At 42.4% G+C, this 12,609-nt stretch overlaps 1 protein-coding gene across 4 annotated transcripts in view; it reads left to right on the forward strand.

The window, feature by feature from the left end:
- Positions 1-12,609, forward strand: part of NEURL1 (neuralized E3 ubiquitin protein ligase 1) — a 78,775-nt gene that overhangs the window by 11,941 nt on the left and 54,225 nt on the right. For all 4 annotated transcript variants that reach the window (XM_042863748.1, XM_042863749.1, XM_042863747.1 and 1 more), the window contains exon 2: positions 9,524-9,765. In XM_042863748.1, the coding sequence (XP_042719682.1) occupies positions 9,524-9,765 (242 nt within the window). The remainder of the gene's footprint in view (positions 1-9,523; positions 9,766-12,609) is intronic.

Below are 12,609 nucleotides of genomic sequence, written 5' to 3' on the forward strand. Positions count from 1 at the left end.
TATTGTGCAAGGAGAGAAATGTTGCCCTTTCTCTTGCTTTCCTGCAGCAGCACTCAAATTATTGGCCTGGAAAAATAATATTTTAATTGTATATGCTGGCTAGCATATCTAATTTGGAGAAGAAATGATGGCAAAGCAAGCAGAGGCAAAGTTTGTGTGGTCTGAACTCTCCTGGGGAGAGAGGTAGGAGAGCAGAAATGAGGATTTCAGTAAAGAAATGGTGGAGGAGGAATTCAAGGAAGTACGTTACTCCTGTCATTCTGAAAGATTTATGAGGTGGTTAAACATGACCAAATAGTAGAGTCACATTTTTGTGTACCTGTTAAGCTGTTAGATCTAATAACCCCATGTTAAGAGTTTACGTGCTGCCAAACATAATCAGACAATAAAGCTGCTGGGATCAATATCTTCTGGGATGAGTCAGACTGTGTATACATCAAATCCAAAAATTCAACTGCAGTTTCTCTTTGTCAGCAAAGAAACCAGAAAACCCTCCGTAATTACACATTTAAAGGGCTTCCCTTTAGGACTGTTTTGGTTCTTTATTTTGGATGAAAATCTTTGATATCTGGATAACGGATGTGGATGTAAGTAGTTCTAAGACTGTAGCAACTAACCACAAAGTGACAATGCATCTACAGCTACCAATGTGCAGAAAGCAAAAATCTGAGCATTACAACATCAACACCAGAAGGGTTTTGCAAAAGGTTCATACAGCAATCAGCATCGTGCTTGGAGGGTCGTGATTGCAGTCAGGAAATTACTGGTGTATCTGTTGGGAGTAGAAGATTCCATTTTATCAAAACAGGCTGTCCAGGGAGGTTGTTGGAGTCCCTGGAGGTGTTCAAGAGACATGGAGATGTGGCACAGAGGGACATGGTTAGTGATCATGGTGGGGATGGATCGATGGTTGGACTAGACCATAGAATCATAGAATCGCCTGGGTTGAAGAGGACCACAATGATCATCTAGTTTCAACCCCTGCTACGTGCAGGGTCACCAGTCACCAGACAAGGCTGTCCAGAGCCACATCCAGCCTGGCCTTGAATGCATCCAGGGATTGGGCATCCACAGCCTCCTTGGGCAACCTGTTCCACCCTCTGTGTGAAAAACTTCCTCCTAATATTGAACCTAAATCTCCCGTCTCAGTTTAAAACCATAGATGATCTCTGTGGTCTCATTAAGGTTGGAACCTTAATGATTTGAAGCTTGTAGAGCTGAGCACTGTCCTTTGGCTGTGCCATTGCCTTGCTGTGAGCAACTCTGGCAGTCCTACAGGAAAGAAAGTACTGCTCCTGGGTTTAGACACATCCTTGGAGGCAGCCACCAGTAAAGGAAGGAGATGTGCTTAAACCCCTGAGAACAGTGAGAGGGGAGCCTTTACAAAGCATTGTTTGGGCTTGGAACAATAATCACATTTTAGAAGTGCTTGTTAAGTTTTAAATGTGGATGGGATAAGGAGCTGCTTCCAGCAGGTATGCTGTCAAGAGACCCTGCAAATAACTGGCAGTGAACTTTAGAAGGAAGAGTGTGAAATAAATATGACCCAAGCATTGCATTTTTAAAGAAGACTAACACAACACAAAATGACCCAACTTTATAGTACCTCAAAGTGAATCTAAATGGATGGTTTAAATTAGGAAAAATGGCACGCTCCAAATGTAAATGTCATGTATAAGAAGAAAAATTGCTTCCTGAGATTCTTTAGAAACGGCATTACGGCTTAAAACTTCATGGTATGTGGTAGTGAATGATAAACATAATCTACACTGTCCAGCTGGGTAAGAAGAGAAGTAAAAGAACAGGCTCTGGGTTATATATCCTGACCAACCAGATACTAAATTAAAGTGAAGCCATCTACACATGACATTTGCAATAAATTCAGGCAGCAAAATGCAGAAGAGACAGCAAAGCCACTGGAAATTTCACTGTTTCGATCCAAAGTTGTCAGCATTTCTGAATTGTAAGGAATGTTAATGCTTTGTTCGTATATGCTTCTGTAAGGCAGGAGCACGTGGATTCGGTGCTGGCTGTACCCACACTGTGCCCAAGGATGGGTATTTGGAGTGGCACAAGGGATGTTAAAGTGCTGAATCCCTGGTGTGGTTGAACCTGTGTGCTCTTGAGGCTGCAAGAGCTCTTTTCTGATTGCTGTGATCTACGCTCTAGCAAGTTGGCCTCAACCTTTTGTGGCTTTGGGGAAGTGGTAGTAGAGTTAAATCACTGTAACCTTGGGAATATTTCAGTTAGTGCAAGTGTAATGTTTCCTTGGAGGTGAATGGTGCTGTCTGTGTGGTGGAGTATTTTCCGGGGTCTTTCTAGAGGCATCCATCCAGCAGCCTTTGCTCTCTGCCCTGCAGCTATGGATACAAGCTTTAAATGCCCAGCACTCATATCACCTTCCTTCCTGTGTCTGCAGAGATATTTCTGCTTTCTGTCCTGTTTTGGGGAGCCTGTACTATTGTTCACTTGCTTTATTATAGAGATACTCAGCAGAGCCAAATTTTTTGTAAAGAGCATGGTAGGAGTGTGTATCCAGTCTGGGACTTCTGTCTTTCGCAGTGAGAAGTGGTCTCTGGTTAGGGAGTGGTGCTAAGAGATGAGAGGTAGTCAACTGCAGGATGCTCTCCCAGTGCTCTATCCAGACAAGAAGCATGATTCAGAGATGCTCATCATTACCCTCTTAACACCCTATCTCTTGCCATTGGTGACAGAGGGACTGAATTAAGAAAAGCATCCTGCTATAGCTCATTGTATTGTAAATATACAGTACGACTAGTGTGCTATAAGCTTCACTCCACTTAGATGCTGAGTCTAGAAACACATCTTTGATTTCTCATTTCTGAAGGTATGCTTCAGAGGTAACTCCAGGGCCTGAGTTCAGAACAGAAGTTTCTCTAACTTGTATTTTCTTTGCACCGTTTTGTAGAGTACTCCATTTTCTACTCTCTTAGATTTTAGCTCTGCAGGTCCATGTTATTGCCGCAGCCACTTCTAGTCTTGCCTTATGCCTGGTCTCCGTTGTTCCCACCTTCCTCCTTGTCTTGAGAAATATGTGAAGTTGAACCTTGACAAATTACTACTTTTGTGGTGAACTCTTAATATTCGGACGTCCAAGCTATTATGCCGTACATGGAAAATGTGCCCAGGATAAACTTTCCATTAAACTATTTAAATTGGAAGAGACAGCTGGCACATCTTCAAGTATTCCAGAATTAGATCCCAAAATACTGAGGCTAGTTAATCTTTTGGAAGAACAAAAACTCTTACTGATTTATATTTAGCAGAGGGAATGCATTTTAAAAACACAGTCTATATGAGGCCCCTCGAAGAAAACATCTTTTACGTTGATTTGTAGTCCATGGAAATACTACGTGGCCATAAAATATTTGCAGTTGGGCTCTGTTTTTATGTAGCTACCTCTTTGCAGTGTGAGCTGTCATTAACCCTCCTGGCGTGGCTGCTCTGCAGGCTATGCAGTGAAGCACAGCTACCTTTGGGCAGCAGCTTTGCCGTTCATCACAGCTGTGCCTAACATTGCAGGAGGGAAAGGGAAAATGCACCTTATGCTGTTTGGAAACTCTGGGCTGGGTAGATGACGCTTTGGAGGAACTCTAATGTTAATGCAGGTGTAAAGTGTTTTATGTGCATAGTCCTGCTCTATACTGAGAAAATGAATAATTGGAGCTTCACTGGCTTGTCCCAGGTAGACTACAATGCGTGATCCTGCAAAGGGCAGTGACACAGAAGGAGGTCATAGTAATGTTGGTAACAGAATTGCTGCAGATGTCTGTGGGAGATGCTGAATAAAGACCCCCTAATTAGGGGCCTACAGGTGGTTAATTATTACGTGGTATCATTACTGAAGGTGCTAACTTTAAAAATTAATCTACAAGGGAAAGGGATTTCTTTTAATCAGCTTTATAAACATATAGAAATAGTTCTATATTCCTACAACTCTCTTTTGATACAGTCTTTTTTTTTCCCCCCCAAAGAGCCATCCTCACACTACTTGGCACTACTGACTGCTCACAATGCCAGCAGCTGGGTTGTTCTTCCTGGGGTCACCTCCCCAGCTCTGTCCTGCCCTGTTCTCCTTGCTTCTTGCCTATCCTGCATTTTGGGTCTTCTTCAGCTTCCTTTGCACAAAGGATCATACAATCATGGGATCATTAAGGTTGGAAAAGGCTGTTACGACCATCTTGTCCAACTGTCACCCATGACCACTGTGACCACCAATCTATGTCCCTCAGTGCCACATCTTTGGGCTCTGCCCAGGAACATCTTCATTATATCTTTCTCTGTAATTTCCACAAACGTTCTGATATAACCTTTCTACAAATAATTAAACAGATTCACTTCTCCTTTATGGTACTTATATCTCCTTTGGCCAAACATATCTTTGCTCTCAGATTTTTTTTCTTAAAAAAAGAAAAATACAACTCAGACTTTCTATATATTAACTGGAGCAGAGCTCTTTTCCTATCTCTCCTAAGCTTTTCTTGTCTCCTTTTTCAACCTCTGTACAAACTGCCACCCTCCTGACCCTTGCTAATACTCATAGCCTCTGTATCATCTTCAAGCACACCCTCAGAAAGCCTTGTATCTGGGCTGTAACCAAGGACGTACTGTTTAATGGGTTCTGCTGAGGTTGCTGAAAAAGTTCCACGCCCAGGTCATTGCCTGACACTCCTGCAGAGGAGTGCCTCCTGAGTGCCTCAGCATGAGGAGTGGCTAAACAGGATCACTGCTCCTCAATGAACTTGTATTGCAAATTATAGCTGGTTCTACGTTCTGTCCTTACCACCACTTTTTTGTACTGCTTTTACTGGTTTTATTTTTCTCAGTGGCATAAAAAATAAACTTAATCACTTGGAATGTTTCTCAAACACTGACAACTCCCCATCAGTCAGTTTTGAGAGATGGATCCATTGTGGATCATCTTGCTCTGGCTTTTGTCGCCTACTTTTCATAGTGGAGGGGCATCTCAGAGGTGTCTACAAAGCCACACTTGTCTACAAGTCTACTACTTCAGACATTGTTTTGCTTTTTTTGGTCTTAAAAAAAAAAAAAAAAAAAAAAAAAAAGAGAGAGAGAGAGAAGTATAACTCTGAGCCTTACCCGAGCTGGTATTATCTCCTTTCATGTACATGTTGTCTGTCTGCACCTGTCTCTTGTCTCCTAGTTTGCAGTTTAAGTGGAAAATCTTACACTATGTGCTAACCTACTCTTCTTGATACATCTCATCACTGCTAAAATAGCACAGATGAAAATAAGTTACGTTTTGGCTTTGACTTGTTTTGGAGTCTTGGATGGGAGTGCTAGATCTGACCTGCTGGCTCAGATCCACCTTGTAGATAAGTCCCTAATTCAGTAAAGTTTAACCCAAGATGCTCTATAATTTCAGGCTGCCTGGATTTAATCCTCCTGAATTAACCCTGTGCATTTCTATCATTCTGTGCCCCAACCTCTCCAAAGCTGTAGTCCTTTTGCAAGGGCAAAGCTTTGTTTCCTGGTCATCTTGTAATGCTAAGATTAGTAGTTGACCATGTGACCAGCAATCTGATAGGGCCATTGTCACCACAACAGGCATAGGGAGAGTTGGTTGTAGCCTGGAGATAAGCAATTATTTCTTCAAAAAAAGCAAACACATTTATAAAGGCATTGAAAAATACTTTGTTTTTACGTTAGTACTTATTTATGGTTCCTTCTCTCCTGTGCTAATGCCCAGGATCAGGCTGCATGTGAAGAAAGCAAGGCTTGCAACCCCTTTCAGTTTCCCATGGTGTTAAGCTAATATTTATTTTTAGTAAACCATATCTTGAAAGGTGCTTAGAAAAATGCATTTGCAAAGCCTAGCACTAGGAATTTGTTGTGGTTTTCTCCTTTTGAACTTTGTTAATAAATGTGAAGAATCAGTGGAAGTAGCTACTCTTTCAGTACCATAATTTTCTAAAACAGGGAACCACCTCAAAAAGCGGGCTGCGTTATGATTATTCATCTTGTACTTGATTGTTTTGTCTCCCTGTGCTGCTGGTAACCATGTAGCTTTGGTTTTATTTCAGGGCTAAGACTTTCCTGCTGCACTGATGTTCCCAAATCCATCCTTTTAAATGCACGCGCAGTAAGACTGGTGGGCAGATAAAACACCTTTGTCATCCTCTTTGGATAATGTCAGGATTTTGGAACCCTATTCTCCTTTCACAGCTCTGTCTGCTCCTTTCCCCATCGCTGTCCTGCAGGACAGGCACAGCTCTGTCGCTGACCCCACACTTCCTCCCCAGGTGGACATGGCTTGGATGTTCCCACCTGTTTTGTATGTCAGTCCCTGGGCCCTGGTCTGAAATCTTCTCTCTCACTCATTTCTGAATGCTGTTCATTTCACACGCTTAAAGAAGTTTATCTTAAATACTTTGCAGTTAGTTTTCAGTCTGAAATGAGTTTTGACGTGATTCTGGTAAGTGCTTATCAAGAATTTTTCAACTGGAGAAAAATGTATTTCTAAAAAATGAACTCCAGTTATTCTTTTGCTGCATTTAAGAAATCCCAAGCCTTGAAGATTTTCATTTTGCAGAGCATGAATACTTGTGGTGAAAACCTGTAGCAGGCTTTGGGACACATTTTCTAAGCTGAGAACATCCAGTGCCCCAGTGCTGCCTTTTACAGAACAAATGAGTCTTCCTCAGGCCTTGAGATCCAGGAGCCCAGGGACATTTAGCACACATGTCACCTCTGGGACAACATTCTGCTTTTTCAAACAGCCAGGGCTCCAGCAAAGATCTCTTAGGATGCTGAAGGAAGAGTGGCTTGGACTGCTTCACACTGTGGTTTTCGTTACCAAAAGAAATGATACAAATGGCATCTGTTGTTGAGCATGAACTGAAAATGGCAGCCTATCCCATCTTTAAAACTATGAGAGTGGGCAGATGCTGATCTTTGCGACCCTCAGCATGAAACCTGTATAGAGACCCATGGTCCTTCTCTAAGTTTGCAGCAGTTTGACACGAGGGCTGGTTTTCTGACGTGATTTTGGTCTTATGACTTTTGTCACAAGATTCCAGTTGTTTGCGTGGCGCTGGCTTGTTGCTACAAGTCCTGTTTGTCAGCAGGAAGTATTTATGCCTGGCTCTTTTAGCACCCTGTTGTGGCATGGGAAATCTGCAGTGCCCTTGAATGTGCTTTCAGATTTCAACCTTCTTGTTTGTTTGCAAATTTTATTTGAAGCAATAACTTTGTCCTTTGTAAATGACTGATAAGTCAGCTTGTGGGAGACGAGGAGTCTGGTACAGACTTTCGGTTAATGCAGTTTCTCGTGTTTTGTGTGAAGTTGGAAGGACTTGCATGGTTTGCCAACTACAGCTCCAGGTTTGTGATCTTCACTCAGTTCTTTATATAAATAAAAAAATCATTGAAGCGTACTGCAAGGGTCCTGGATGTACTGTACTGATATTGCTGGTAGCAAAAACTGAGGATATCAAAATGTGTAGTTAAATAAGTGAACTGGAGAAGGCTTTGGTCCAGGTCAAGTTCAGTTTGAACAAAGACTTAAAGCTCATGATTTATTCTGGCTTTAGCTGGCCAGGCAAGCACAGCGATGTATCACCAGACTGTGTTTCCAAAGTGACGGCTTCCTTGTCTGAGTCCAGTCTTATGTGTTTGTGTTGCAGTCTGAGGTTGTATGGTGTGTTCTCCTATTGGAGTGGCATACTGTCCTGAAGAACTGAGTAAAGACATCATATTTGGCCCATTGCTTTCTATCTTCTCCAATAATTTCTGAGGTGAAAATAAAATGCAAATATTTGTTAGTTTAAAATTAAGCCTTTTTTTCTTTTTTTAAGTTAAGACCTTTTTTCAATCCTTATCTGTCCGTGTTCCTCATGTGGGAGTGTAAGAACATGTGGGTGCAGGTAGAAATCTCATCCCCATCCACATTTTCTACCTGAGAAAGCTCATCCTGGGGGGGGATTCTTCTATTTCCATAGAGCATAGTTGACCTGAGTTTCAGCTATATGTATGGGGAGGCACATCCTGCAGGCATTGACCTAGGGTGGTTTGACTCATTCTCACCCAGCAGGGCCACCTTGTCACAGCAAATAAGCATTCCACTAACATCTTTTCCACAGGGTCAGGCGGGACCCTAAGGTTCCATAGCATGACTCCAGCAGATGCTCTGGACATACACAGTGCTGTTATCAGAGCCTGTTTTGGAAGTTGTGAGTGGTTTTCATCACTTCATTACAGTGTTTTGAAAGGGCATCACATCCTATAGAGAGATGCAGCAGTTGTTTGGCTGTGATTATAACTAACCAGTAAAATTAGAGCATAGAGGCAAGGAAGTTAAAATTTCTGTGCCTTTGTGCTTCACGAGTTCATTTTGGTATGTGGCTACTAGAAACGCATTTGAGTTACAAAATTCAGATCTGGATGCACAGGTGACATGAATGTATATTTGTTATTAGCTTCTTGTGAGGAACAGGAGAATGAAAATTACTTATATTCCATGTAATCCTTAGCATCAAATCACTTCCACCTGGTTTATCTCTCATTTAAAGCATTGATGAGAGCTTTTAAAGGTAAAACCATTTGGCCTTCCTACTCTGTTTTGAAGGGGTAGAACTGGGAGACAGAACAATAGGGGGATGACAGCAGAAAGCTAGAGTAGCTGGTGTGAAAGCTGAGTCAAAATGTTCTTATTGGAATCCATGTTCTGTTGGTACTTGTTGGGTGAGCCTGAATCATTGCAACTTCATGTAGCTAGAGACTAACACTGCCCCAAAGGCTGTGAGAAATAAAGTCCAGGCTTTGTATTTCTACCTCCCAAGAATTATATTAGAGTTGTAACTACTATTTTTATAGTAGCTGTAGAAAGACATAACTGTCAGCAATGAATTTGCATGAAGAATGGATATAATTAGTTTATGTAGCTTGTGCATTTGAGAAATAGAGTTTTAAAGCATACTGTTAGTCATGCAAAAGCAAACTGACGCATTGCTAAGGTCACATTTGCTTTTATTGCATCCCTCAGTCTATCCTGTAATAATTCATTATTTTGTTGGTACTCTTTCTAAATCTGAGCATCTCCTCCCAAATATATGTACACAATGCAGTTTATTTGTGCACACAAGGAAAAGGAAACAGATGACTTTTGTTTGGTATAATGATTGTTCTGTGCTTGAACTGCTGCAGATTCCCTGTTGAAAATAAACTTATGGGTCCTTCCATTCATGGACAAAGCTGCTGTTGTGACTGTGTTGATTGTGCATTGAATCTTTGAATAGGGCCTTGGTTAGAGAAAGATGTAATTTCCTCCTTGCTTGATTCCCTTGCTCCCTTTCTGCTTTTGTCACTGTGTCATAATGTGCAGATAGGACCTACGTGGCAAGTGGGATCTCAGCTGAGGTTCCCATCAGTAGAGGAGAGAGGAGAAGGGAAGAATGTTGGTTGGTGAAGGAATCCAGGTGGGTTATTGCTGAGTGGTGCTCAAGAACGATTTGAAACCTTTGTTCTTTCATTCTACTTTCAGATTCCATAGGTGGCTCATTCCCTCCCTCCTCCCACCGATGTCACCACAAGCAGAAGCACTGTCTCCCCATCCCCCAGTGTGGAGCTCTGTCCATCACCCCTCTGCTTTTCCACCCCCACACAAAGGGGTCCCAGATCATCATGGACACTACACAGAAGGCAGTGAAGCGCCAGGCTAGCTTCTGCAATGCCATTACCTTCAGCAACAGACCTATTGTTATTTACGAGCAAGTCAGGCTTAAGGTGAGTAATTGATACCTTCCATTGTTGGCATGGTAGCTGCTGGGTATGTGTTGGAGTCTACCAGGTTTTGATGCTTGCAGCAGATCTTTATCTCATCCACAATAAAAGCAAAACAGTCCGATCTTGGCCTTTAAACGTCACCAGTCTTTGTTGGTACTTCGATTTGGTCTGTCACTACAGCTCAAGGAATCATAGAACCATTTAAGCTGGAAAGACCACTAAGATCATCTCATCCAACCATCAACCCATCACCAACACACCGCTAGACCATGTTCCTCAGTTCCACATGTACCCTTTACTTGAACACCTCCAGAGACAGTGACTCTACAACCTCCCTGGGAAGACTGTGCCGATACCTCCCCACTCTATCTGAGAATGATTTTTTTTTGTAATATTCAACCTAAACTACCCTTGGCGCGGCTTGAAGCCATTACTTCTAGTCCTATGGCTGTTATCTGGGAGAAGAGGCCAATTCCCACCTCACTACAACCTCCTTTAAGATCATTGTGAAGAGCCATAATGTCCCCCTTGAGCCTCCTCTTCTTCAGACTAAACAAACCCAGTTCCCTTAGCCATTCCCCATAAAACCTGTGCTCCAGATCCTTCTCTGGACAAGCTCCAGGGCCTTGATGTCTTTCTTGTAGTGTGGAACCCAAAACTGAATGTAGTATTTGAGGTACAGTCTCACCAGTGCTGAGTAGAGTGTATGCATCTCTAGCCAACCAGGCTTTGCGTGCATCGTGCAAAGGAGCTTTAGTGGGCACACTGAGGGAGGATGAGGAGTTAACTACTGTATTTTGTTTCACAATGAGAGCTTTTTTTCCTATAAACAAGGCAGCAGTGAGGGTGGTCTGGAGGTGAAAGTTAGCCTCTCCACAGCAAAGAGGTAAGAGGTGGAAAGGCAGGTGGAAAGGACCTGGAAGTGAAAGAGCTTGGCATCGGTGATGAAAGGGTTTGGCTGAAAGGAGCAGTAACTGCTGTCAGAATTGCTGTCTGAGAAAAGGATCTTTCTGACAGTCTGCTGACTGCTTTGTTGAGTCAATCTACTGACAGCAGTAATGTCAGAAGAGAGAGCATTGCAGACATCATGTTTTTCTCATGTAGACTGATATCTATGCCTTTTGTCTGTTGTAACCAAGAGGATGGAGCTATAGCCCTTCTGCTGCAGCTCACATGAAAAGTTCAGCTCCTCCACAAACTCTGGGAGCTGTTTCCCAGTGGAATTCACCCTTCCCCATAGGAAATGAAGCATCTTTTAGGCACCCTAAGGAGCTTGGGGCTCTTTGCACTTCATCTAGAGATTTTTCCAATCTTTATGCCTTCCTACTTGCAGGGCTGTTTTGCATTCCTTGCTCATTCTGTGCCTTCCATTGGCACAATGTAGTTCATCGTCTTTGGCAGATTTAGCTTATAGCATACACAGAGAATCAACATGAGGATCTTTCATTTGAGCACAGTGAGTTTTCCAGGGCTTCTATCTGCACGTAGCAACTGAGTCTGGATGATCCTGCTGTTGCCCATCACTGGAGACTCCAGTGTGCTGAGACCTATGGTAGCACATCAGCCTTCCCTGATAGCCAGAAGAGGGGAAAAAAGGGAGGAAAACATTTTCTTCTGAAAATGTAGGGAGATTGCAGAGATTTCAGGCTCATGCCTGAGGCAGAAAATCCCTCCTACAGGTTTGCTTCATCTTCTGTGGAGTTTTTACTGCTTCCAGTCAGGCTGGAAACCCAGCAGGGCTTGCTCACATTGCCTAATGGGATTTTTTCCACATTGGCTAGCAGTTTGGGCAAACAACCGCAATAAAAAAAAAAATTGAAAAAAAATTGGGAGGAGATGAAAGCAACATTTCATTTTTGAAAACATTATCAAAAGTTTGAGTGGGTTTAGTGGTTTAGGCAAGAGTTCTCTATTATTTCTTTCTCATTCTGAAACAATGTAAATATCTCAGGAAATTTGCACTTGTTTATCACTGTATATTTTAGGACTTCAGCTTGCATAACATATATGAAAAATATTCATGCAAATGTTCTGTGTCTGCACATGAGGTTTGTGAGCAGAGCTCCTGCTGCATCTATGGGAAGGTCTCATGGGAGCAGGAAACAGCAGGCTGAAGCAGAACTTGTTCCCTGGGGATGGATGGAAATGTAAAAATGCCTTTGTTTTCCTATGAAGTCCATCTCACAGTTACCTTGTTAACGTGTGCCTGTGGAGAACAGACTCTTACAGGTTTTGTTTTTTACCAACTGAAGACCAGCCATGAATCCAGTTGTTCAGGACCTATAAAATCTGAACTCCCTCCAGCAAACTAGAAGAAGGAGATCAGGGAATGGATTCTGCATATTAACTCATGTATGAGATTTTGTTGCAGCTTTGAGTATCCCATCAAACAACCAGAACTGTATAGGGTACAGGAAGATTTGCTTTCTTCATTTCCAAGATATATGCCCCAGTATGGTTTCTTCTCTGTAATTCAGGGCACTGCTAGAGAGTGGGTTGACTTTTTCAGAAGTAACAAGGCAATGCAGAGTAGGAGCCTAGATCTGTGGGAGCAGTCATAGCTTAGCAGTTTGGGTATGGAGTGCATCTTTTCCTCCCTTTCTGGTACCCAGGGGACCTCCCAAGTTTTTCTATTAGCAGTAGCTGCTGAAGAGAGAATTTGGTCCACCGTTAACCATTGCCTTTTTTAGCAAAGCTCTGTATCCTATGTCCAGCAGTGTCTAATTCTTGGCGGGCTTTATACTGGATTTTAATTTGAATATTAGTTTGCTTGTGGTCAGATTGTATTGAGAACTGTTTATAGGTGTTGATTAATACATGGAAAGTGTGCAGCCTAGATTAGCA

This window comes from Lagopus leucura, unplaced genomic scaffold (assembly GCF_019238085.1).
Source record: "Lagopus leucura isolate 7727_CA_CO unplaced genomic scaffold, USGS_WTPT01 Super-Scaffold_741, whole genome shotgun sequence".
In the NCBI taxonomy this organism is placed as follows: Eukaryota; Metazoa; Chordata; class Aves; order Galliformes; family Phasianidae; genus Lagopus; species Lagopus leucura.